We start from the raw sequence: 27,656 nt of genomic DNA on the forward strand, positions 1-27,656 counted from the left end.
AAAAGGTGACCAGCTGCATGCTTAGCATGATTCGAATTGTAGTTGTTGAAACTGGGATAGCGTAATGTCATTTTATTTGCTTTCAATCAGAGTTACGAGTGTAGAAGCCGGACCCCTAGTTTGGTAACTTTTTTGTGTTATGATAACTCCTCAATATATTGACAAACACCCTAAATTGTGTCACAAGAAGTGGGCAGTGAACCAATAGTAGTGAACAGTCAATACATACATTTAAATTATTCAAATAACGTCCACTGGCAAGAACCTAGTGGCCTTTAGTCTTATGCAATACTATTTAAAGCCCATGGGTAGAAGTTGCCATATAGTTAATAATGTCTAGTAGAGCACAGGCTAGATGAGTTTTCTTCCTACAGTGACCCTTACTAAGGATGGCACGCTGACTGTTTGTACGAGAATGGTATGATTAGGAACTTGAAAGTAATGGAATAATGCAACACTGCGTCAGGGCGTGGCATTTCTTGTCATGTTCAGACCAGCTGATGCCAGACCGACTGATGCCAGACCGGCTGATGCCAGACCGGCTGATGCCAGACCGGCTGATGCCAGACCGGCTGATGCCAGACCGGCTGATGCCAGACCGGCTGATGCCAGACCGGCTGATGCCAGAGCGGCTGATGCCAGAGCGGCTGATGCCAGACCGGCTGATGCCAGACCGGCTGATGCCAGACCGGCTGATGCCAGACCGGCTGATGCCAGACCGGCTGATGCCAGACCGGCTGATGCCAGACCGGCTGATGCCAGACCGGCTGATGCCAGACCGGCTGATGCCAGACCGGCTGATGCCAGACCGGCTGATGCCAGACCGGCTGATGCCAGACCGGCTGATGCCAGACCGGCTGATGCCAGACCGGCTGATGCCAGACCGGCTGATGCCAGACCGGCTGATGCCAGACCGGCTGATGCCAGACCGGCTGATGCCAGACCGGCTGATGCCAGACCAGTTAGGCATTGTTTGTAGATATTAGTTATGTACTGTGTGTAGATGTTAGATATGTACTGTGTGTATATGTTAGTTATGTACTGTGTGTAGAGGTTTTGTTAAACACTGATTAATCTCAGTGCCCTATAAAACAAGCACCCAATAGAATAAACAATGTAGCACTATGCTAGCACTCACTAATAATCTCTCAGTTGTTGAGATATACTTGTTGGCATATTTTATTACATAGAAAAAATAAAGACATGTTAATCCACTCGCAGATCTTTTAAGGGCTGTATTGCTGACCATGTGAACCTGTGCATTTTACCCTTATACCGCTGCTCCAATTCAACAGCTACAGGTTGTTGAACTGTTATAAAACCGTTCTTTCTCATGGTTTTATCGAACAGTAGAGCAAAATTAAAATTTTCTAAGTTTTGTGATTCTCGATTTGTTTATTGTACAATATGTATGTGTACAATCCATCAAACACAGCTGTTCCCATTATAAATTGTACTTGTAACGCTTTCAACAAGACTAGCTGTTGCCTAGCCCTGCATTCAAGTGAGCAAAATACACAGGAGTTAGTAGTGTTCTTATATATTAGCGTATATAGGTTTTAGCTTGAATTGAAACTGTAGCATGCTAATTGGGCTAATGGGATAAGAAGATGCCATCGTATGATAAGACCCAGATGATGATTATGATCTCCGGTCAGCTTGCTTGTTATATCTGTGAAGTTACGTGTGATTAACCCTATGGATAGCCAACCAAATTGCTAGTTATCTGAAGTTGGCTCAATAGAAAGCCAGCCAGCTTAGATGTGCGCAACTACTAGCAACTATGCAAGTATAATTAGCTCTATGGATTCCCAATCACATTGCTAGTTGTCTTGGCGTGATGTATAGCCAATCAGCTTGCGAGCCAATAGATTTGTGCTCCAAAAAAACTTAGCCTAACCAACCTAGCCTGTGAAAAGGAATGACCGCCTATTGGTTGTCTATATTGCAATGCTTTAAACTAGAAATAGAGATGTCTGGCTCCACAGCTCATTACATTCTCTTGTGTGCTCCTCTTTCAATTCAGAGATTCTCACTTGAAGAGTTTTTATGTATTGATAATCATTTTAGTAAATATGTGCTTGTTTTCATAACAAGTAGTGAGCTTGATGCAATCATTTCAAGAGTTGGTATCGCATCTACTTTGACTGCATATATAAATCCCAATGTATGTTTGTCTGTCTGTTCATCTGTCCAGCTATAGCAGTAAATTTTTAGGAATGAGAAATCTGATGCAAACTGAATTTGAACTCACAACCTCCAGTTCTGTGGACATCTATTCATCCAATACACTACACTGTCTAACTGGCTCTATAATGGAATAAATTTGGCACATACTTAGAACACAAGCCAATCTTTTCCAGCTAGTACAACAATAAAATATACATATTTCTTACCATTGCATATTTCCTACTTACAATTATTAGCAATAAATATTTAAGGTTTTGACTATAGAAATAGCAAGTATGTTTTAGTTCCCGAATGCTAACATTTAAAACTGTTTCAATTTAATCATAACCTTTTTTGGTTAACCCAAATTCTTAATTGTTAACTTACGGCATTTTGTCGTCCATCATCAGGGAAGTTGATGCCAGAATCAGGAACGCTAGAATCAATGCTGACCGAGCTAACATCACTCGGGTGTCTCCTGTGACCAGATGACACTAAAACAAACCAAGCCAAAAAGAGCATGAGCCCTGGGAAGGGTGCCACCACCACCAGTTAACCAAGAGCATGGGTGCACGCTAGTTATTAGAGCTATATCAAACAGCTAGTTACCAGAGCTATATCAAACATCTAAAAGTTAATCAATATTTTTCTTGAATGCAAAAAAGTTTATAACTAATAAATTTTCATGTTTCATCTAACCTTAACAGATATATTTCAAATTGCCACCCCAATTGTCCTGCGATAGTAATCACACAGATCATTTGTGAAACTTGAAACCTGTTTGAAAAAGATTCACAGTGTCAAGAATGAAATCAGAGCTAGAGTTAGTAAGATGACAGGTGCCAGCAGGGTGTAACAGGCTGTGACAGGTGCTCATCAAACAAACGAGTCCCTATCTATGAGGCTCCGCATACACTATGTTTCCATTGTGAATATGATGCGGATTGGGAGTTGTGCGCACACCGAATTGCTAGGCGATAAGTGCTTCAATTGATATTCACATGCCGCAGATTAATGTAGACATTTTGGCGAAACAGATAAGGATTTTTACACCAGAGGTCAAAGCGGCGCATTTGAAACGACTAAAAATCGAAAGAAGAATGGCTTATGTGTGAAAAATGTTTAAAATGGAATAGCTTGTGGCATTTCTTGTGCATCATTCGTAAGTGCCTTTTTTCATTTTTTGCTAGAATGAAACATTCGGTAAAAATTTGTATGCAACACTGTAACAGAATGATATCGTGCTTTAACAACATTGTTACAGTGCAATACTGTTACAGTTACAAAACTCAATTGAATTGTGGATTATTGTTGTTTCCATCTTGCGATGACGCAAGCGTACGCGGACTAACTTGCCATGGAAACATAGTGATGAAGGGAACTTTATCAATAGAAAATACACACACGTGAACATGCAAAAGTAACAATCAATCTAGTGTCTCGATCAATGTGCAAGAGCCCCAGCAACACAAACACACATACAGGCATGAGGCGATTAATAAATCAAGATAAGTGCTTTATTGAAAATATGGTTTTCAAAAAAATACAGTCAAGTCATAAAAATAGAGTGAATATAGGAAATGACTGGCCATCAATCCTGATGTCGAAGACGCTAACAGCTAATCAAATACCAGTATGGGTGCCACACATAGCCTAGGGTCTAATCGATTGCTTACGAAAGGTAGTAAATGCAAAACAGTTTAGCAATCTAGAAAAACCCAGGTTACAATTAATTGGTGGCAAATTTGAATCTCAGCCCACAATCGAGCTCCATTTTAAATGGTGGCACCCCATCGGTTGGACTTAGGAAATACATTGTCCAACTGGCAAGCCTGCTTCTAGCAAACACACCTACGGCACTTGCCAGCAGGTATACTATATTATAATTATATGTTTTTAATGACACATCTTGACAGGTGACCCTTCTAGCTAACGCACGACTCTCATCTCTAGAATACATTATTCCTTTTGACAATTCACAGTCACTAAACGGATCAAACGCATGCGTACTTTTTGAATCTCTTTCTTCCAGAAGGTTCTCCATGCGCTGCTGAAGTCGACCATGCTCCTTGACAAGCCTCTGATGATGCTCCCTCTCTACAGACATCTCTTGAATGACTTGCTTCCTCTCCTGGTCTAGCCTCAAATTCATTTCAGCTAAAATATTACAGTGAGGTATGTTGGCACGAGAAATAACTCTCATGAGCAGACAATACTCGATTGACAGAAATGACTGACATCAACAATGACAGTTTTCTGTACATTTTTACTCAACATTATTGGTATTGAGTCTAAATGAAGATTGTACGGCCCAACAAACCCCTACTGATTTATAAAACCGCAAAAAGGACAAATCATATTAGGCTTACGCTCTACAACTGTCTAACCTTCCCTTCCAAAGATATGCAATGGATCACAAGCTATGTGTGATATAACAAGCGAATACCTTGCATTTTTGATTTCATCTCAGCCATTTCTTGTTCAAGTCTCGATATTTGTTCTGCTTGGGCCAGATTCGCATCCTCCAGCTCATGTTGCTTCTAAAATCAGAGGATGAGAGGAGTGTGAACAGATGTCTATGACAGGAGTGTGAACAGATGTCTATGACAGGAGTGTGAACAGATGTCTATGACAGGAGTGTGAACAGATGTCTATGACAGGAGTGTGAACAGATGTCTATGACAGGAGTGTGAACAGATGTCTATGACAGGAGTGTGAACAGATGTCTATGACAGGAGTGTGAACAGATGTCTATGACAGGAGTGTGAACAGATGTCTCATGAAAGTATACATAACCTCATGAACGTATAAATAACCTCATGAAAGTATATATAACCTAATGAAAGTAGAGTGAAACATGGATAACTCAAACTTCACAGGACCGAGCGAAAGTGTTTGAGTTATCAGAGCGTTCAAGTTATCAGAGCACAGTCACGAGTGAATGTATTTATCAGTAGATACATATACAAACTACATGTATATATAAAACTAAAGTATAGGTTGTTTGTTGTAAGTTAAAGGGCATCTGATGTAGAGTTTTAAAGTATTTATCAGAAAGTATAGATATTTTTACACACTTGAGATTTGTGTTGTTTTAGGTGATGTGACTGCCAGAACTTTTTCAAATTAAAATTGGCAAAACCTAATCGCGGTTAAAACGCTCAGAAGACATTTTTTTCTTCTGAGTGTTTTACTCGAGATCAATTTTGCCAATTTTAATCTTAAAACGTCTTGTCAGTCACATCACCTAAAACTGCAAACAAATCTCAGCCCAATAGAAAAATATCTATTCTTTCTGATAATTTTTAAAACTGGACATAAGTAAACATTTATGACCAATGCAAAAAAGCATGCTTTACATCTGATCAGTTGTTTCATTTAAAAAACTTATCGAGTGTAGTCTGTGACAAGATATTTTTTGACAAAGATCAACAGTGTGACTTATTGTAGAAATAGATTTTAAACAGTTAATATAGTCCTTAAAAACTTGTTAGCCTTTTCTAACAAAATTGGCCCATCGATAGGTATGCCTTCACTACGCACTTGTTTAAACCAAGTCAATAATACACCATCCAAATCATCGTGCGACGTTGAACGATCTCTTAGCCTTGATGAATTTTGGTCACATAACGATCTTGTTCTTTCTTTTTGTTTAATCCATGTTGACACTGTACTTTTTGGAAGATTCTCTCTTTTTGATAATGCTGATAGCTTTTGTCCTGCTTCGATTTCCTCGAGTACTTTAAGTTTGTCAGGTTTCCACACTTTTCTTTGCTTGCGTGATGCCATCGTAAAGCGGATGTCTGTTGTAGCAGACGCCAAGCCACGAGCTTATTTGTGACATTTTATCATTATGTATCCGCATATAATCACTGTTACAATATGTTTTTTGCATGCTGTGTCTATCTTTATTAAATTTTTATCGCTAATATCTTCCAACGTTTATAGCTTGGCCGTAACTAAGCGAATGTCTTAGCGACCCTATTAATCATTTTTATACGATTTCTTTTTCGGTTCCATTATACGGTACGGGGGAAATTATACGTACACTATACGCGTACTAAAAGCGCTTTCGTTAAGAAAGCAGAGTAGTCTCAGCTCCGCGACTAGTGGAAACTCCTTCGAAATAAATTGAACGGAAACCGTTTGTGAATTCGGCAAAAAACTGTTCGAGTGCCGCCAAAAAAACGGTGCCGAGGTCGAGTTATATAAAGCCATTTATCATTGCGTGGGAACGGACCAAGCAAATCCATTCGAGTTAACCATGTGTTCGCTATATCCGAGGGCGAGTTATCCATGTTTCATTGTATATATAACCTAATGAAAGTATATACAACCTCATGAAAGTATATACAACCTCTAAGTTAAACATCTGTGACAGATCGACAATGAGCTGGAAATCTCATGATAAATATCTCAATGATCAGCAAAATGGACTGGTTTGTGTTAAAAACCAAACAAGATTCTTAAAAGCGGCAAGGGGGACTATCATACAACTTACTAAGACATATAATGAGATGGTTACCTATGGCACTACAAAACTGATAACTTCATCCGGAGACAAGATGATAGAAATACCTTTTAAGACAAAAACCCACTAGATTTATTTTCATAGCGGAAAGGTTTCACCTTCCATCTAACCTTTCCTTCAGACTTTGCTATGCTTTTCAATTCACCTGCATTCACCTGCATTCATTGCATCCCTTCTAGCAGGTTAGCCAGCAAGTATAGAGCGCGAAAAGTAAAAACAAATAAAAAGCAAGATAATTTTACCTCTTGACTAGTGGACTGCAACAGGCTCTTCTCAGATATAAGATCTTGTTTCTCCTCCCTCTCCTGAGCAAGCTCTGCTGTGAGCCTAGCAATCGTCTCCTCCAAGTCAGTCTACGGGTAGAAAAGCGCTGTTAAAACTGCAATCTTTAGGAGAACAGTTTATAAAATTTGTTTAAAAGCATTATTAAAATTCTGGGTTTTCATAATGTTAGCCGTTTATATAACAAGCAACAGAGAAACCAATCTGGGGGTGCACATAGATGTGAGAGTTCAGTGAGATGCTAGCTGAACTTTGACAAAATTTCTACTCTCCGCGTAAAGACTGTTTAACCTTCCCGGCCAACATATAATAGTATCTGAGAGCTCTGTGGGCTATAATTGAAATGATGCAGTTAGTATGGACCACCTCAAACTCCTCCCTGTTTCATGTTTAACTCTGAAGTAGGCCCTCAAATCCTAATTCAATAATCACTCACTATTCGGTCAACAAGACTGTTCAATGAACATCAAATGCGCGCAAGTAAAACAACTCGTTACAAAAACTAACAGCTTATTCTCCTCTTCTCATTTTACAGCTGGTCTCCAGCTGAACGAATTCCCATGCAATTTTGCTCCTAACTGACTTTACGTTGAATTTCCTTAACTAAATGAGCTGGACTACATGAAGAAGGTAGCAAATGAATAATAGAGCCCTAGTGAGAAGGTAATAAACCGGTAACCAGGTTCATAGCTGAACATCTCATCTTTCGCACAAGTGCTTGTTATCTTGTTTCAATTCATGCTGAAGGCAAATTAGGCAGTCAAGTCAAACTGTCAAATTTTTTGGCAGCAAATTATGAGAATCTTTACTATAATAATTATGAGAATCTTTACTATAATAAGAGCGTGTCAGTTTGTACGTCTGTCAAAAGCCACGATCGACAGTTCAGGAACAAATGTTGCATCTGACAGCATTCAAACTCACGATATTTAGGTTGAAAGCCGAGCACTCTGACACTCTGATTCCTGTGCCAATCACAGCTAAGCACTTTAACTCCTGCACCAATTACAGCCAAGCACCTTAACTCATGTAACAATCACAGAAAAACACTCTAACTCATGCACCAATCACAGCCCAACACTCTAACCCATGCGCCAATCACAGCGAAGCACTTTAACTTATGCGTCGATCAATCGCCTATTGGCAATACAGCATAATTGTACATATACCATAAAACCTCTAATTGAATGCCACGGCGCTCTATTTTTCAACCTTTCCTATATAGTGGCGGTCAATTGGAGGCGGCGTTCAAATAGAGGCGGGCAGCGTATTTTTCAAACGGCTCGTCAGAAATTTTGGAAAATAGATTTAGCCCTATTATGGGGGGAAGCGAATGTTGCCTATATTTTACTCTCTTTTTTCGGTGGAGCGATATTAAACCTTTTGGATGCAATAAATCTGCTAACTTACTTCCAACTTGTCAAATACCTCTTAATAAATGTGCATCGCGAAACCGAGAAATATCCCTACCAGTGCATGTCTATTGCTTGCAATTGAACTGCGAAGATATTATAGCCCGTGTCCTTCTTAGCAATTTGTTAGCATTTTCAATTTTTATTTCATTCTAAATTTTAAGACATATTTTTATTCTATACCTATATTTAACATTGTTGAATAAAAGCTCATTGCACTCACCGATATGTTTGCTACAGTTTGCAGCCCAAACTAGCTTTTTATGTGCATTAGAAATGGAGTTATGAGCATTGATCCATTGTAAGCAGTATTAAGATAGCCGCAAAGATGCTATTAAATAACATGCTATAAATCTGCATATTTATAAGTTATACAATCATAATCTATCAAATAATACAATATATATATTCGTGAACAAGTGACATAAACATACCATACTTATATTGCATGCAGAAACAAAAATTAACGTTTTTAAAACAAAAATATTTCCATCGTTTGCTCGGATAGCTGCATTCTGATTGTTGCTTTCAATGGAACGAATGTCTTCTAGTTGTCCAATACCTTCCACAATATCTTCTGGCCTCGACTCTTCTTCTGCACTGCTGAGCTAGTTGATATTGGCGTCCAAACAATTTTTTGGCAAAGCAAAACTTTCACGCGCCACATTTAGCACAAATGCAACGCGTAAAAGTTTGCTCGCTAAACGTAACCTCTGTTCCAAAACTTGCAAACCCTTTTTATATGCATGTGCTTCGAAGTATTTTCAGGACCACGTTAAACAATAAACTACTATTAGCCTGAGACAATAATTATTTCTATAATGTTGCTTTGAAAGTTCATCTACCATCGCAAATTTAGGCCGTTTTTATATATGTAGGCTACTTCGAAGTAGAAAGACCGCGTTAAACAGAGAACTACTACTACTAGCTTGGGACCGTTATTGATCATTTCTATAGTATTGCTTTCAAAGTTTGATCGAAAAAAATGAAAAGCTTCGGAGTTGGTCAGTAAGAGAATTAATTGTTATTGATATAAAAGATTCATTATTAATACGATTTTGGAGACACATTTCTACTGATCAGTTGCTATTATGGGCTCATAAAAATCAGATAATGTCAAAGTAGCGGTCAAATGGAGGTGGCGGTCAAATGGAGGTGGCGGTCAAATGGAGGTGGCGTTCAATTGGAGAGTGGCGGTTTATTTTTTGTCCCTTCTTTCAGGGTGGTGGCCAATTGAAGGTGGCATTCAAATAGAGGTGACGTTCAGTTAGAGGTTTTACAGTAGTTATTAGTCCTCTCACAGCATGATAGACTGCCTGATTACTAATTAAGAATACAATATGCTGCATTTAGAAATGTCACGAGCTGCTCTTTTAGTAGCACGCAGTCGTTGTATGGTCTTTTGTGTTGCGGAGTTCTTACTCAGTTCTACCTAATTAGTACAGTATATTTCGACTAAACCCCTTTTTATCGAGATAACGAACACGCGTAACTCTATATACTGTAAATTCTTGAATACTTCATCAGTGTAATTATTGAACTAGGCATTTTACACACAACATCATTCGCTTCATCATTTTTACACCCAAATGATCTTGGTAAGATGATAGATTCTCGCTGATGCCATTTTTACCATAAATAATTATTTTACAAGATAATAATTAATCAATGTTTATAAGATAAGACCTATGTTTCAGACATTTAGGTCGCAGGTGGTTTCCTAACCATATTTTATAAAAGACATCAACAGACTATTCGACCAATCAAATAACAGTATTTGTAATAGACAGCCATACGGCTAGAAGCTAGCGGGTTTTCAGCAATTACTAAGTTTCCATACAGCGATACCATAGCAACACACCACCATGTGGCGCTGCAATGTCATCATGGAGACAGCCGTGTCACTCTCAATCTGTCATGATTCAGTGCCGCTGTTTGGAAGCTAAACACACATGTGATACCGCCATCTTTGTGCCATGGAAACTGCCTTAATGACCAACTGCTGCGCACTTGTGCATGCACATAGGCCTTGCTTTCCTGCTGCTTCATATGTAGAAATCTTTTTTGTTGACCTCTTATAGATACAACCTTGAAATGGCTTCACAACCATAGCTTTGCTATATTGTCTTATGGGAACATGATCTGTTTGTCAGCCCAGCTTAGTGCTTCGGTACTGGCGCACACGAACGTCATTAATCTATCGCTGTATGCAAATTTAGTATATGTACAGTCAAACATGGATAACTCGAACATCACGGGACCGAGCGAAAGTGTTTGAATTATCAGAGCGTTCAAGTTATCAGAGCACTGTCACAAGTCCATGTATTTACTTACTTATTAGTAGATACATGTACATATACAAACTATAATATAAATCAAAAGCACAAATGGCTTGTTTCAAATTAAATGCTTCTAATGTAAAGTTTAAAACGTTTTTATTAAAAAGTATAAAGATTTTTCTATCACTTGAGATTGGTTTGTTGTTTGAGGTGATGTTATTGCCAGGACGTTTTTTAGATTGACATTGGCAAAACTTGATCGTTGTTGAAATGCTCAAAAGAAAAGACATCTTTTTCTTTTGAGCGTTTTACCCGCAATCAATTTTGCCGATTTTTCTTGAAGTTTATGCAAAGATTACCTCACTTTACCTTGCTTCCGAAGGGCGATCGCTAAGCAGATGTTTGGTATAAATCAAATTTCACCAAACCTTTAGAAAAGTCGTTGACAAAAATATTTTGCCGATGGTGGTAATAACGACGCTTATGAATTACGAAGAGTTGAGGTTTACTTCTATGGCTTCTGAAGGGCGATCGCTAAGCGGATGTTTGGTATAAATCAAATTTCACCAAACCTTTAGCAAAGTCGTTGACAAAAATATTTTGCCGATGGTGGTAATAACGACGCTTATGAATTACAAAAAGTTGAGGTTTACCTCTATGACTTGGAATAAAGTGATTTTCTAAAGCGATAACAACCGTTTCGGTAGCCGTTGGGCAAAAAACAGTTCAAGTTAACAGTGTTGAGTTCGAGTTATCTATAGCAATTTATCATTACGTGGGAACGGACCAAAGAAACCGTTCGAATTAACCATGTGTTCGAGCTATCTGTGGGCGAGTTATCCATGTTTGACTGTATATGGTGGGTAGCGAGGCTCCTTGTTGAGCCTCGTAAAATAAGGCAACTTACAATCTTGTTACTGGCAACCTTTAGACCTTCTTCTGAGCCTCTTAGTTTCTCCAGATCCTTCTGCAAGTTCACTAGCTTTACTCTGTCGTTATCAAAGTCTTTTTTGTTCTTTTTCTGTTAAAAAGGGAGACAAATCTAACAACCGTTACAGTTTGATCTACAAATTATTCCATCAAAAGATCTGGGTTACCTCTAAGATATGCATAATGTAAAACACTCTTAAGTTCTACTGTATTACTTCATAGTTCTGTCAGTCTGATGAAATAAAAACAACAAATATAAACTTCAAATATAATAAACCATAATTGAAAAACACCAGTGCATAAAACCTTCACACTGTCTTTTAGCAGTGACACAGTGCAAAAGGTAAAACCCTCCCTTGACCCCATGACCCCTACCAAACCATTCATCATTTGCACTATGCAGTATCATATGAATAAACTAATATAAAACTTGGCTTGATTCATCCAGATCTCCCCATAGTCAAGTCATAACTGTGAAATCTAGCAAGCCAACAGCTACAGAAATCATGTCGTTTCTTTAAAAATTCTCTTGGAAATAATGTTATGGCATTTCAGGAAAAGGAGAACAAAGAATTTATCAGGGTAGGTGGGTTGAGGGTGAAAAACTTATCAACTTTATCAAACTTCTAAAATTTCTATAGAAAAGCATAAGGAGTCATGCAACTCCAATGCATATTATTTATAAAGCTCCTATGGTATTTTAATGGTTTATAATTGCATCGGGTTTAGCTTTAGTTCTTGAGAATAGAGAGGAAATCTGGGGGCATAGCTAGGAACGCGTCAAACATCCATCCTCTATACGTACATGTAGTCATACGTACATGTAGTCATACGTACATGTAGTCATACGTACATGTAGTCATATGCACAAGGCAATAATGCTAGTATAAAGCTTTCATCAGTAAGTTTAGACAACTAATCAGAGTTAGTAAAATCAGCCATACCGTCAGCTACAGGTACTAAATGAGGCGAACAGGCTACAGGTACTAAATGAGGCGAACAAGCAGCAGGCTCTAAATGAGGCGAACAGGCAGCAGGTACTAAATGACCAGACAGACCCCAAGTTCTTTTTTTCCCAAATCAACAAATATATATATATGAACAGGAAGCAAAGGTAATGACAAAAGGTTACCATGACTTCTGTGTGACTGCGATCCTATAATATCAAAGAACATAGCCAACAAGAGAGAGAGAGGCCATTCACTATTCACTATGCTTCCATGTTTCGATCCACAAGTTTGCATCCGCAAGATGGAACCGGCAAAAATCGACCAGTCGAGAAAGTTTTCTGACTCACAATTTTTATCAAACATTTCATGCTTGCAAATGATGTGCAAGAAATATTGCGCAAGCTATTCCATTTTAAACATTTTTCGCACTACATTCGCTCTGATTTCGAAAGGGTGCAGCTAAGTGAGACAGAAGTGCGCTCTATTACCTCTGGCATCAAATTCCTCATCTTTTTTACAAGGGGCCGCATTAATCCGTAGCACGCGAATATCCGTTGTAACACTTATCGAACGATAACTCAACGTGTGCACAACTCCAAATCGGCATCTTCAGCTTAATGGAAACATAGTGATTGTGAGCCAAGTTACAAGACAACAACTCATTGTATGTATTGATATGATAATGGTATGTATGTTAAGATAAACATTAACTAACGACTAATGAAGGCGTGAATTAGCTAATATGATGTATGATAAACAAGCCCTAACCGGAGACTGTATATAACATATCACATGAAATATACAATCGCTACATCATACTTCACTAGAATGTACATGCAATAGGTTGTACGGTCACCTGTACTAGTAATACATGCCTTTCATCTAATAAGGAAGGGCAAGCTAATAACATTGAGATGTGTGAGGCAGCTTTAGCCCATCAAACTACATAGCCATCTCTGACATAGTCCGTTTGGGCTCACATATAGACAGAAATGCAGTGACATGCAACTTGCAACATAAAATCAAGACTATTTACATCAACAGAAGGTCAGGGTCAACAAAATCCCACATTTTGTGCAAAATTTGCTTGTATCCAGATATTGTACATGAAAATGATGCAGGTGATAGGTTAAACCTTTGCAGTATAGCAGACAGTTGCATTTATTAATCTAGCTGTTTCTTTATATGTAGTCATGTTCTGACTGGTGTACCATGTTTACTAATATTGAGTCATGTTCTCACTAATGTACCATGTTTACTAATATGGAGTCATGTTTTCACTAGTGTACCATGTTTACTAATATAGAGTCATGTTTTCACTAGTGTACCAAATTTACTGATATGGAGTCATGTTCTCACTAGTGCACCATGTTTATTTTTATGGAGTCATGTTCTCACTAATGCACCATGTTTACTAATATGGAGTCATGTTCTCACTAATGTACCATGTTTACTAATATGGAGTCATGTTCTCACTAGTGTACTATGTTTACTAATATGGAATCATGTTCTCACTAGTGTACCATGCTTCTTTATATGGAGTCATGTTCTCACTAGTGTACCATGTTTACGAATATGGAGTCATGTTCTCACTATTGAACCATGTTTACTAATATGGAGTTATGCTCTCACTAGTGTACCATGTTTACTAATATGGAGTCATGTTCTCACTAGTGCACCACATTTCTTTATATGGAGTTATTTTCTCACTAGCGTACCATGTTTATTTATATGAAGTCATGCTCTCACTAGTGCACCATGCTTACTAATATGGAGTCATGTTCTCACTAGTGTACCATGTTTACGAATATGGAGTCATGTTCTCACTAGTGTTACTAAACAATAAGTAAGATTTATATAAAATATCTATACTGACCAGGAAACAATTGCTAACGCTGCCTATTCGATACTATCCTGACACATGGTTTTAGTTAACTATTGGTTTTTTATATTGAGTTAGTAATTCTACTGTCTTAGGAATTATCAAACAATGCTCGGAACAGTAAAATTACTGATAGATGGTAAATTGTCAAATGTGAGAGAGGCATAAATAAGTCTGAGAGGGTTATCCAATGGTTTATACTTGCTCAGCCATGTTCATACAATTGTCAGGCAGTGGTTATCAGCAATTCACCCAACTATTGGCAAAATGAAAATTCGTATGAGTGAGTCAGTTTGCCACGGTTTACAGAGGAAAGTTAGACATTTTACCTCTCAAGTCCAAACTACTTTTCTATTAACCTGAGATTTGGCAGCAACTGGCAGCAGATACATTCAAACAATTTCAATAACCCCTACTAACTCGGCTAACGTGAATTATCCCAACTGACAGTCTTCTTTCACCCCTAACAAGCACCAATTATAGTCATCCTTTAGCTCCGTTCCTAATCTTCAATGGTGTTACATTGTAAATATAACTTACCATTTCCTCTATCTTTTGTTGCAGCTCTATAATCTTGTTCTCCAGTCCCATGTTCACCTTCTTAATGTGATCTACCGACTTGGCCTCAATCTGATAGTCAACAGAAAATATGCCAATGTTAAGCCTTCAGTGTTATGCCTGCAGTTGTTATGCCTGCAGTGCTAGGCCTGCAGTGTTATGCCTGCAGTATCATCACCAACACATGATGCCAGCGTTATGCCTGCAGTATCATCACCAACACATGATGCCAGCGTTATGCCTGCAGTATCATCACTAACACATGATGTCAGTGTTATGCCTGCAGTATCATCATCAACACATGACGCCAGTGTTATGCCTGCAGTATCATCATCAACACATGATGCCAGTGTTATGCCTGCAGTATCACCACCAACACATGATGCCAGTGTTATGCCTGCAGTATCACCACCAACACATGATGCCAGTGTTATGCCTGCAGTATCACCACCCACACACGATGCCAGTGTTATGCCTGCAGTATCATCACCAACACACGGTGTCAGTGTTATGCCTGCAGTATCATCACTAACACATGATGTCAGTGTTATGCCTGCAGTATCATCACTAACACATGATGTCAGTGTTATGCCTGCAGTATCATCACTAACACATGATGCCAGTGTTATGCCTGCAGTATCGTCACCAACACATGATGTCAGTGTTATGTCTGCAGTATCATCACCAACATATGATGCCAGTGTTATGCCTGCAGTATCATCACCAACATATGATGCCAGTGTTATGCCTGCAGTATCATCACCGACACATGATGCCAGTGTTATGCCTGCGGTATCATGACTAACACATGATGTTATCCTAAAAAAGGCCAGTAAACTGAAACCGTACCTTGAGAATCTTGAAGAGGCGTCTAGCCTTACGTCTCCTGTAGTGACTTTGTATTAACACGATGCCTCTAACCACTCTCCTGTACCTCTTAACCTCTAGCCAGCAGCGCACCTGCTTCTGTATGACAGTAGCCTTGACATCGCGCAGCAGGACTTGATATCGTCTCCTTGCCAGCGTACCCCTCGCTAGCGACTACAAAGTGTAGTAGAGATCATTGCAGCTAATGACATAGGCATTCAAATCTCTGCTTTCTATTTGATCAACTTGAGGAGATATTGTTATCAGCTACACAGTTAAAATTTGTGATGTTATGGCATTGTAGTGCAGCACTATGTTCTAATGCGCACAGTTAAACTTAAGTTGAAGAGCTATATAGACATAGTCATATATAGAAATAATCATATATAGGTAGATATAGTCATATATTTACATCGTCATATATAGACATAGTCATATATAGAAACAATCATATAGAAATATAGTTATATATAAACACTCGTATATAAACAGTCATATATAGACACAATCTTATATAGACAAGTCATATATATAGAACTATGGATATAGTCATATATAGACACAGGCACAACAAACAATAATAAATTATCAAGCCTTCTAAAAATAGATATAGTAAAATTAATATAAATAGACTTGTAGGTGGATGTACATGTACATGTTGTTATAGATAGATACATAATTACGAACAAAAAACTTGAAATGTAACAACGAACAATTATCATGAACTTTGAGTTATAAATAAATTTCAAGATGGCAGGCGAACCGATGATGAGAAAATTAGTATTATTACTTTTACTCTACAATCAGTAGCTATGTAGCTGTAGCTATGTAGCTGTAGCTATGTAGCTGTAGCTATTCCTCAAACACTCTAAAGCATAAAACTATTTTGATTGCTGTTTTAGCTGGTAACTTGACGTCCATCTGTCAGCCATTTTAACAACGAGATAAACTGACCTTACAATATTCCATAGACTTATTTGGAATAGTCCAAGAGAAATACTGCTATCAATTAGGATTCAGAAACTAGAAAAAAGAGGTTTGTTTCATATCGTCAACCTGTGCTTAACATCATATCAAAAACAAAATAAAAATAACTTATGGTAAACAGTAGCATGAGCAGCGATGCCACAGACTCACCTGAATAAGCACAACAGCTCGGAGCTGCCTGTTGTAGATCTTCCTGCAGCTGAAACCCCTGAAGACTCTCTGTATGTTGATAGCAGCTCGTGTCTCACGCAGGAACTGAGCCTTCTTCCTCGCCAAGTATCCTGCAGTGATATAGTTTCAGTGATATAGTCGCAGTGATATAGTTTCAGTGATATAGTCGCAGTGATATAGTCGCAGTGATATAGTCGCAGTGATATAGTCGTAATGATATAGTCGCAGTGATATAGTCGCAGTGATATAGTCGCAGTGATATAGTCGCAGTGATATAGTCGCAGTGATTTAGTCGCAGAGAGTCTAGACTCTGTCCCCGCTGCTATACAGCATGCCATATCAAGGCAGAGTGATTCCACACATTAAAGGACGTAGTGTGAAGATGTGTCTAACCTAGCACAGTCCTCATTTACGCTTATGCTAAAATCAATTTTCAATATGTCGTCCTCAGTTTACCCATGATGCAATAGTATGTTCAAGTAACCAGCCTGCACATGTTCACTGTACACACATGTTCAGTGTATGTGCGTGTGTATATGTATATAACTATATATATTTATCAAATTTCACCTTTTGTCTAGGAATGTTCATAAACATACATAAAAATATTTTAAGAGAAGCATCGTAACAATTTGAAAAATAATATTAACAATGCACTAAGAAGCTTCCGGATGGAGTAAATATGTTACCTCTGGCGAAGGTTTGAAGGAGAGTTGTAGACTTTCGAATAGCCATGTACTTCTTCTTGTGAATCCATCCCTTCACGTGTTTCTGAATCATGATGCCACAAGCCTGCAACTTATCGTTTCTCAGCTTCTCCATGTAGGCCACTTGACCAGCTCGAAAGAAGATCTTGGTTTTACCAAACTGGTACTTGTCAGGATCCTGTAAGCAAACCGGCTAGTTTAACTCTTATCTTATGGAAAACCTTAATAATGGTTCGCCTTAGTACCAAAAGCCTTAGTACCTATACGAAAACATTGCTCACTCACCACAGAGTTAACAGATCTACCCCAAATTCGGCTACAACAAAGTTAAAATATTGAGTTAATATTTTGCCAAAAAAACGGACCAGTTAGTTTTCTTTTTACTTAAAATTCACAGCATAATATCGCAGTTTCCAACATGTTTTATTTTTAGCGTTCAGGATTGATAAAAAGAAAAATTGTCAACAGCAACCTAAACGCATTTCTGCTAGTGTACTTCTGCAACATTAGACCTCAGATATTCCTAATACATACATTTTTTATTAGAGAATGTAAGTCTGCATTTTGGTCACGCTGCAAAAATGATAGCGTTTCTCTTCTGCATCCGGTTTTACTAAACTGAAAACATATTAAACATGGCTTTTGTTTTTTACGCCTTTTGTTTTTGAAAATAAGCTCTGCTGTTGCTCTATAATCCCTTTACGTTTGACAAGCCTATTCAATTCCAATTATTCTACAAAATCAGCTGAAGATCAGAGACAAGTGGCAGAATGTGACAGACAAGTAGCCCACATGCGCTTTCTCCTGACACCTGTAACAGGTGTTTTACATTCATATCTATAATTACTTTTCTCTTTCTTGGCCTGTCAATTACGTATGTAAGTTACATATTTTCAGTATTCCCTGAAACATTTTTATCAAAAGTATACAACAACACATGAAGGGAAAAACCTCGGACTGTTGCTGATAAAGTCGACCCCTGTGGTGGACAATCATGTCTAGACACAAATATTTTGCCTCACCAATTAAAATTTGAGCATTAAGCAAGTAAGTGTCATTACATGCGTGTCAAGTGTCACATGCGTGTGAGGTCCCTAACTTCTCAAAATATAATAATTTCGTAAAAAAACTGAGAAAAGGTTATAAAACTTAGAAATAAAATGTAAATACAAAATATATAAATTCAATATTAATTTAAATTATATTTAGTGAATATTAGAATAAATTACTCTGCCTATTTATATCACTCTCTTTACCAACCGCCACACTTACAATGTTGTTCACATGTCTATAAGTAACAATAAATACCTCTTGCAGATTATTACTTATAATCTAGTTTTTTTATACTGTAGTTTGTACATGAAGTTTTATACAGTGCACTTTAACCATAGATATATTTAGCATGACTTGCATAATTATTAGATCTACTTGAAGAGTTTATCATGCAGCAGCAGCTCTGTAATCATTAGAAGATCATCTAGTGAACTCTTATAAAAAACATTTGCTCAAACATGCAAAGGAAGTACACGAATCGATTAACTTCGTATGACAAGGTTTTTTTAATTGTGCAAGTCTTGAGTCACCACGTGACCTTCTAAGCAACCTGGCTGGCTGATACGCATGTATAATGTTAAAAAGCTTTGTAGAAAAAAACGGCGACTACAAGTTCATGCAGTAAATACTTTGAGATACGAGTTTTCCAACATACAAGCAATTTGAAATAACAAAGAAAATTGCGAGCAAATTTTTGCCTTGAACTACGAGACAAATTTGAGATTTGATCATAGGAAATGGTTCTTGATGCGGCCACTAGGTCGCCAACAAGTGGCTGTTTATGCAAACAGCATCACACCGTTAGCACCAGCACTGGTAGCAGCTACCGTCTGTCCTGAAGTTAAGAACTCCATACATTGTACATAGTAAGAGTCCCTACAACGTGTCCCTAGTCACTCACGTTGATCAGCCCGTCCAGCACCATCTCACATGTTTGCCTGTGGTTATTACGTTTGATCTTCTTCTGTTTGCACAGCACCCGGTATCTTTGGTAGAACTCGGGATACGTCCAACGGGAGGGATAGCCAGCGGCAGAAATGCGTATTGTCTCCAACACGCCGCAAGCTCTCAGCTGTTGCACTGCCCTCTTGGCGTCAAACCTAAGGGTTTATTTATGTTGCTAGTTAGCTGCTTACAAAAGGCGGAAAGAACCAAATAATATATTATTATTACTGGCCCTTGTAACATTACATAGACTTAAAGGCAGCAGTGATAATCCTGAATAAGGTGCTGCACACCACAATGTATTTTGGTTATCACTACAGCAAGTTGGTGATATCATGAGTTTCATTTCATTGTCTGTAAGAACGCACAATCCTTCATTTTTTTGTGACGTCATTCTATCGTTGTCTGCCATCTTTATGGACAACTTTTATCATTAAAAACACAAAGCCTCTGCAATTAATTATTGCAAACAATGCTTTTGTTTGCAAATTTTTTATTTTAGTACAGTGCAACCTCGGTTCTCGAACACAATCCGTTCCAGAAGGTTGGTCGAAAACCGAGTTGTTCGAGATCCGAAACAGGTTTTCCCATTAGAATTAATATATATAAGTTTTAATCCGTTCCAACACCCTGAATGTTTACCTTTTTAGTATTTTATACATTATTTTATGCATGAAATTGCACATTAAAATGCTGACCAACACATAAAAAGCAATGTATATCTCAGAAAATGTTAAGCAAAATGGCTAAGACACAAATAACATAAACATAAATGTAACCCAGGCTAATCGTATGTTCGCGTTGTCGTAATCTTCCATACGAAAGATTACGCTAACATGAACGTGTAAAAATAAAAAAAGGATAAAGAAAAGAATTATGAATAGGATTTTTTACTCGGCTACAGGATGTTCTTTTCTCTTAAAATATCTATCCAATGACACTTGCTTCTGCCTTCTTTTTAGCACTTTTCGGAAGTGGTTCATGATAGTGTTGTTAGAGTCATTGATGACTCTGGTGGCTGCAGCTTTATCGGGGTGGTGGAGTTCAACGAAATTCTGTAACTCGGCCCATTTGCTACACGTTTGTTTAATCTCGGACAATGCGACAACAGTTGGTCACGGAGAGAGCGATCTACACCCGTACGCCGCTCAGCATCCCACCCTCACGTATGCACTCACGCGTCGTACCGGCGTTCGAACTCCGATTTTTGTTCGAACTACTAAGCAAGAATTTCTTGAATTTTTTGTTCGGACTCCGATTTGTTCGAACTGCGAGTCGTTCGAAAACCGAGGTTCCACTGTATCAAAACAACACCAAAAAATACTATTAATCAAGAGAATGACGATTGTTTTCTACAAAGATGGTGGCTTTTTCGTGGATGAGCGCATGTGAAAACAGGGGGATGACATCAAAAAAAAAACGATGGATATTAGAATATGGAGTTATCTCCTGCTTATGTTACTCAAACTATCCATGTGAGATTTAAGGTCAACTCCATTTAAAGACCACCTGTAACTCCGCACACAATAACACACAATGACTAATTCAACTCGATATAAAGACCACCTGTAACTCCGCACACAATAACACACAATGACTAATTCAACTCCATTTAAAGACCACCTGTAACTCCGCACACAACACACAAGAATGACTAATTCAACTCCATAGATAAATATAGAAAATCCCGAGTATACAGGAAACTAGACTGAGTGAGAAGACTGAGTGATGAGTTGCACTAAGACAAAATATAACCCACTCACGAAATCTGAAACTGCAGACAGAATGCATGCATTATTCTCTTAGTATTATTCTCTAAGTGTTTTCTCTATCTAGAAGGTCACAACAGCATCTATGATTAATGTTTAATAAAAGTCAAGCAACTCGAGTAATGGGATATTGCACGGTTGTATCTGATACAGTGGTTGTAGGTTACACCGGGATGTAGATGTTATAACAGAGACATCTGGGGCAGTTCATGTACTGAAATAAAAACTTACGTAAAGGCAGCCTTTTCATCATTAGGTTTGATACATCTGACATAGTGGGGGGTCGTGGAGAACAATGTTGTCATCAGGCTGGTCAGAGAGCCACGGAACTGGCTGCCTACAACCAGTCAATGAGTTTAGTAAGAGCTGGCCTGGAGTGATCTGTATACAGTTTATCAACTGAGATGTACAGAGTGTTCTGTATGCAGTTTATAAACTGAGACGTACAGAGTGCTCTGTATACAGTTTATCAACTAAGATGCTTGTGGGTGAATTACTAAGCTTCCACACAATTTCCATACAGTTGCATACATGTAGCAACACCTCGGTGCGCCAGTGAGCAACACCTCGGTGCGCCAGTGAGCAACATCTCGGTGCGCCAGTGAGCAACACCTCGGTGCGCCAGTGAGCAACACCTCGGTGCGCCAGTGAGCAACACCTCGGTGCGCCAGTGAGCAACATCTCGGTGCGCCAGTGCGCAACATCTCGGTGAGCCAGTGAGCAACACCTCGGTGCGCCAGTAAGCAACACCTCGGTGCGCCAGTGAGCAACATCTCGGTGCGCCAGTGCGCAACATCTTGGTGAGCCAGTGAGCAACACCTCGGTGCGCCAGTAAGCAACACCTCGGTGCGCCAGTAAGCAACACCTCGGTGCGCCAGTGAGCAACACCTCGGTACGTCAGAGAGCAACACCTCGGTGCACCAGCGAGCAACATCTCGGTGCACCAGTGCGCAACATCTCGGTGAGCCAGTGAGCAACACCTCGGCGCGCCAGCGAGCAACACCTCGGTGCGCCAGAGAGCAACACCTCGGTGCGCCAGCGAGCAACACCTCGGTGCACCAGTGAGCAACACCTCGGTGCGCCAGTGAGCAACACCTCGGTGTACCAGTGCCAAAGCGCTACACTGGGCCGACATGCAGATCATGTTTCAACAATAAAGATTTCTGCACATGAAACAACTGAAAGCAAGACCTATGCATCTATATGTATATGCGTCTATATGTATATGCACAAGTGTAATTTCCACTTCCAGTTGGACAAAGTGCACAAAGATGGTGCATGTTACAGGTGTTTTGCTTCCAAACAGCGACACTGAATGTCTCTGCTTTGAAACAAAACAGAGACATTTCTGTTTGACCAACAGAAAGAGGGTGACACGCCCTCTTTCTGTTTGACCAACAGAAAGAGGGTGACACGCCCTCTTTCTGTTTGACCAACAGAAAGAGGGTGACACGCCCTCTTTCATGACAGAAAGAGAGTGACATGGCTGTTTCCATGATAGCATTGCAGCTACATGGGAGCGTGTGGCTACGCTATCTCTGTATGGGACCTTAGTAAATAATGACACCCGTAATAACTGATTTACGGTGTATGTTATATATTGTATGTGATATGCTGATGCTTGCTGTACTGAATGTTAATACATTTTGGTAGTTTTAGCAGCAAAAATATGGTAACCACCAACATTAGGTGATTTCTATAAAGAGCTGTGATTCAAACAGCAAGTGACATTGGTCCAGAATGCTGATATGGATTTTGAGCTTTTTGTATCGCTTGTGACCATTGACTAATTTTATTAGTGAAAAGAGCAGTTTATGATAATTTCATTTGTGGCTGATAATTATAAAATGATGCTTAAAGATAGAAGAACATAATGTACAACCAGCGAATGCATTATTCATCGCTTTTGTGTGATAATAAAGCTCTCTTAAGTAATGGCATGTAAGCTTGGCCTGTTTCGTCTCTAACACATTAACCCGATGCCGTTAGTCAACATGGGTGCCTGTAAACATCAACCTTTGTAGTCAGCCATAGCGCTATTCTGTTCTCCTTGCATATCAGCACACAGACTAAATCTTCGATCTAATAAAAACTAACAAGAAAAATCATTGGACATTTTTTCCATAGTTTTGTGGTTTTTTTGTGGAGACTAATAAGACATCGAAATATGATTAATTTCACCGCACCGAGACTTCTTTCAATACATATAATATACTTGTTTCATGTGTGATACCGACGATGTATTATAAACATACAGCTAAGAAAGAGTCTGCAGTAAAACAGATACGCAGGTTCAGTAGTAGAGTGGTTCTTACCTACAGTCTGCTTAGAAGCCTTTGACCCACCAGTAGGCTGCTTTTGACCTGGGCGGACCTGAACTTTTCCAACAGCGCTCTTCTTTTTGCCGGCAGCACCGGCAGCAGGCGGCTCCCCTTCAGCACCATCAGCAAACAGATCAGAAACTAATTTGATCTGAAAGTAGGACAATTGTCTTACCTAGAAGCTATTCAACATCTAGATTGGAGATTGCTGCTTTCCTAGAGCAGCTGAAGAACATGGTCTAGTAAAGCAGCACCCTTTACCTAAAGGGTCAGCGTAACGGGTCAGCGTAAAGGGTCAGCGTAAAGGGTCAGCGTAAAAGGTAGATTAAAAGGGGGTAAGAAGGTCAATGTTGATAGTACATGTCTCAGGTGATACTAGTGTTAGCGGCTGGCTGATTTTCATGGTTTATTAACTGGTGTGAAATACTAGTATCATGCGACAATGGTACTAGCACACCTAGTTACTAAAGCTCTTAGAACACTATCTTTCACCACAGATTTGAAAGATTGGAAATGCTCTGGTGAACAGAAAAACCTCAAATAAAATAATCAGCCTCAAATCAGGCTTGACCACCTAAGACACTGATGAGACTTGGTTCCATAAGACAATGATGAGACTTGACCACCTAAGATAATGATGAGACTTGATTACATAAGACAATGATAAGACTTGACCACATAAGACAAGATGAGACTTGACCACATAAGACAATGATGAGACTTGACCATGTAAGACAATGGTGAGACTTGACCACCTAAGATAATGATGAGACTTGATTACATAAGACAATGATGAGACTTGACCACCTAAGACAATGATGAGACTTGACCACCTAAGACAATGATGAGACTTGACCACCTAAGACAATGATGAGACTTGACCACCTAAGACAATGATGAGACTTGACCACCTAAGACAATGATGAGACTTGACCACCTAAGACAATGGTGAGACTTGACCACCTAAGACAATGGTGAGACTTGACCACCTAAGACAATGGTGAGACTTGATTACATAAAATAATGATGAGACTTGACCATGTAAGACAATGGAGAGACTTGAGTACCTAAGACAAAGAGACTTAAATGCTCTCCATTACGTTGTGGCTAACATTAAAATAACCAACAAAATAGACCTGCAGGTTCTCTAATAAACTGTTTGTTACAAGAATTTGAGCTTTCTTCGCTGTGAAATGGTGACCAAACATAGACAGGATAATTAAACATGGTCAGCCTTAGGCCCACCTTGCTAGCCCCAAGAACTTTCATCTGTGTCTCAAGCACAGCATCCCTGTTCTTATCAAGGAAACCTTCTGTTTCATACTGCACTCTGTCCGCAAAATGGTCAATGATAAAGGCAGTCCTTGAAGTCTTTGGTTTCTGAAAATGCTTCTGTTTGCTGAGTCGGTCATACATTTTGGTGCACCAGTTGCCATCTGAACCATTTGGTACCTGGAGAGATAAAAGTTACAGATGACATTCGATCATAGTCATAGCTGTAAGCTTCCCTGGCAAACTTAAAATAAAGCAAAGACGCCCTGCAGCACAAGGCAGTGATTATATAATTTCAAACCATGTTTTATTCAACAGCTAATGAAAAACCATAAAGCGCTGTATCAGTTTTTAAAGATTGGTGTCTTTTTAAGATGACATAATTATATTATACAGTTTACAGATTTATAAAATAAAATAGAATTTAATATCCTCCATACTACCGCTACTCTAACCATTTGAACCTCAACGCCTCTATCCACTCTAGCATCAGCAACACCAATTAATAAATCTGTTACAACATATTTACATCTATAAAGTATAATCACCATTCTCTGAAAATTATTTTTCGTGAGCAGCATCAGTCTAACCTTGATTTACTAGCACCTCTACGTGTTAACTTTTCGACATACAGCATGAAACTGAGCAAATATATCCCCAACATACAGTGGAATATTTGTCATACAAAATGTCTCAAAATTTTACAATTCTGGAGGTTAAATATAAAAAAACTAATATAGACAATATTTACAAAGATCATCCCGGAAAACACAATCTTATAAGCATATAGACATAGAGCATACCTTACACTCCTCATATAGACTTAGATCATACCTTACACTCCTCGTCTAGAAGGTCAAGTATGCCGAGCTTAGCTTCAATCAGGTCTATGCAGGGCTGGTTGTCATAGAAATCGATCATGGACCATTCTATCTGTTCCTTCACATATTCCTCCTGTTCCAACTTAAACACGTGCTGCAAAAGAATCGGAAGGCTAGCACATCAGTTGAATGATTCGCTAGGTTCACGTTAAACACTTCCTGTCGGATAATGTTGGCCAATTACTGTCCATTAACAACCTGGCATCAGTGAGAATGACTCATTACTTCAACCTAGTATTTCCATCGTACAGCTCCTATCACAACTCATCATCCAATCAGATAACGGCTATGGCTGTTAGATGTCAACAATCTAAATGAAGCACTCACTAAACAAGATGCTATGTTTGGATTGATGAATAACTAAAAGCTGGTTCACACTATATCATGGTATATCAGAGTTGTCCTCTCGGCGTTTATTCGTCAACTCTGTGCATCGTAACCGATGGCATTGTCGAGACAATGCAAATATGTCAGAAAAGTTTGCAGCTGTCAAACTTTTCCGATATTTCGCCGAGCACCCACGACAGCGTATGCAATGTGCACCGCTGCGGCGATGATGATTGACAGCGGTGGATAGCTCGATCTATATTTCACGACAGTTGCTTGCTGGTGTTCTCCGCTATATCACGAACTGTTCGCTGATGTAAACACGGATGGGTTTGTGATAGTGTGAACATTATTATTACAGACGATCACCAAAGTATAGTGTGATTAACACTGACATACGGGAAAATAGTGTGAACCAGCCTTCATGCTGAAACCTCAGAGTTTGACAGCTCGCTAACTTATACAGTATGTGCATGAAGCTCAACAGCTAGCTAATCACAGAATATAACATAATATGATGTATGTAATATATAATAACATGGCGTTGGCTAGACTGAGAAATTGTTGGAATAAAGAGCCATAATTGTAAATTGGCTTAGCATAGAGTAGGAAGATATCACCTCTTCCCATGACTAGAATCTTCGTGGAATGGCTGAACAGACCCCCTCCCCAACCCTCTAACTAGAAGGCAAAAGGTGAACTAGATCCTGTTCCTAACAGCATACTTTACTCCTTACCAAATTGAACTGTTGCTGTAGCTTCTCATTAGCATAGTTGATGCAGAACTGTTCAAAGCTGTTGATTTCAAATGTTTCAAATCTGCAAGCAAACAGCAGCTCCACTACATGTAACTACTAGCGTACTAGCGAGTAGTGTAACTTACTAGAGGGTGTCTTAGACAGCTAGCTAGGGATCGCTACACTCAATGGAGGTGTGACAGCGACAAATTGTACACATTCCATAAAAATCGTTACGGTGCAAACAACTTAATTGTACTTGACAGTACCGTCTTTGTGAAACAGAATTCATCCTCTGAGCGAGCGGTTAACCAGGTCAGGGGCAACCAATAAATTTAATGTTATGACAGCATATTACTGCCACATTGTTTTTGGTTGCTCAAAGCTTTTGAAAAATATTTTAGTACATAACAATTAGGGATGGGTTGTCATATTTGTTGATCTTTCCAATAGCTGCTAATGACTTCAAGTCTATTACAAGTGGCGATTCATCGATACCAACAATGGTCTATCGCTCTGGCAACAGGTCAAAAGTCTGCAAAAGGAATTTGAACTTTTGTTTTATTTTTGTTAAGCTTACTTGAATATTAAAAAGCAACGATTGCAAAATCTGTAATATTTTTATT

The 27,656-nt window shown here is 38.9% G+C and overlaps 1 protein-coding gene across 1 annotated transcript in view; it reads right to left on the reverse strand.

Annotated features, from left to right (window-relative positions):
• LOC137396604 (unconventional myosin-Va-like) overlaps nucleotides 1-27,656 on the reverse strand; it is a 108,876-nt gene that overhangs the window by 39,141 nt on the left and 42,079 nt on the right. The window contains exons 14-28 of the mRNA XM_068082919.1: nucleotides 27,031-27,112; nucleotides 25,920-26,060; nucleotides 25,059-25,265; nucleotides 23,808-23,964; nucleotides 21,724-21,829; nucleotides 19,680-19,878; nucleotides 17,708-17,903; nucleotides 16,998-17,128; nucleotides 15,843-16,034; nucleotides 14,976-15,065; nucleotides 11,581-11,694; nucleotides 6,943-7,053; nucleotides 4,616-4,709; nucleotides 4,180-4,326; nucleotides 2,557-2,663 (exon numbers count right to left, since the gene is read on the reverse strand). Coding sequence (XP_067939020.1) covers nucleotides 2,557-2,663; nucleotides 4,180-4,326; nucleotides 4,616-4,709; nucleotides 6,943-7,053; nucleotides 11,581-11,694; nucleotides 14,976-15,065; nucleotides 15,843-16,034; nucleotides 16,998-17,128; nucleotides 17,708-17,903; nucleotides 19,680-19,878; nucleotides 21,724-21,829; nucleotides 23,808-23,964; nucleotides 25,059-25,265; nucleotides 25,920-26,060; nucleotides 27,031-27,112 — 2,074 coding nt within the window. The remainder of the gene's footprint in view (nucleotides 1-2,556; nucleotides 2,664-4,179; nucleotides 4,327-4,615; nucleotides 4,710-6,942; nucleotides 7,054-11,580; nucleotides 11,695-14,975; nucleotides 15,066-15,842; nucleotides 16,035-16,997; nucleotides 17,129-17,707; nucleotides 17,904-19,679; nucleotides 19,879-21,723; nucleotides 21,830-23,807; nucleotides 23,965-25,058; nucleotides 25,266-25,919; nucleotides 26,061-27,030; nucleotides 27,113-27,656) is intronic.

This window comes from Watersipora subatra, chromosome 5, assembly GCF_963576615.1.
Source record: "Watersipora subatra chromosome 5, tzWatSuba1.1, whole genome shotgun sequence".
NCBI lineage: Eukaryota > Metazoa > Bryozoa > Gymnolaemata > Cheilostomatida > Watersiporidae > Watersipora > Watersipora subatra.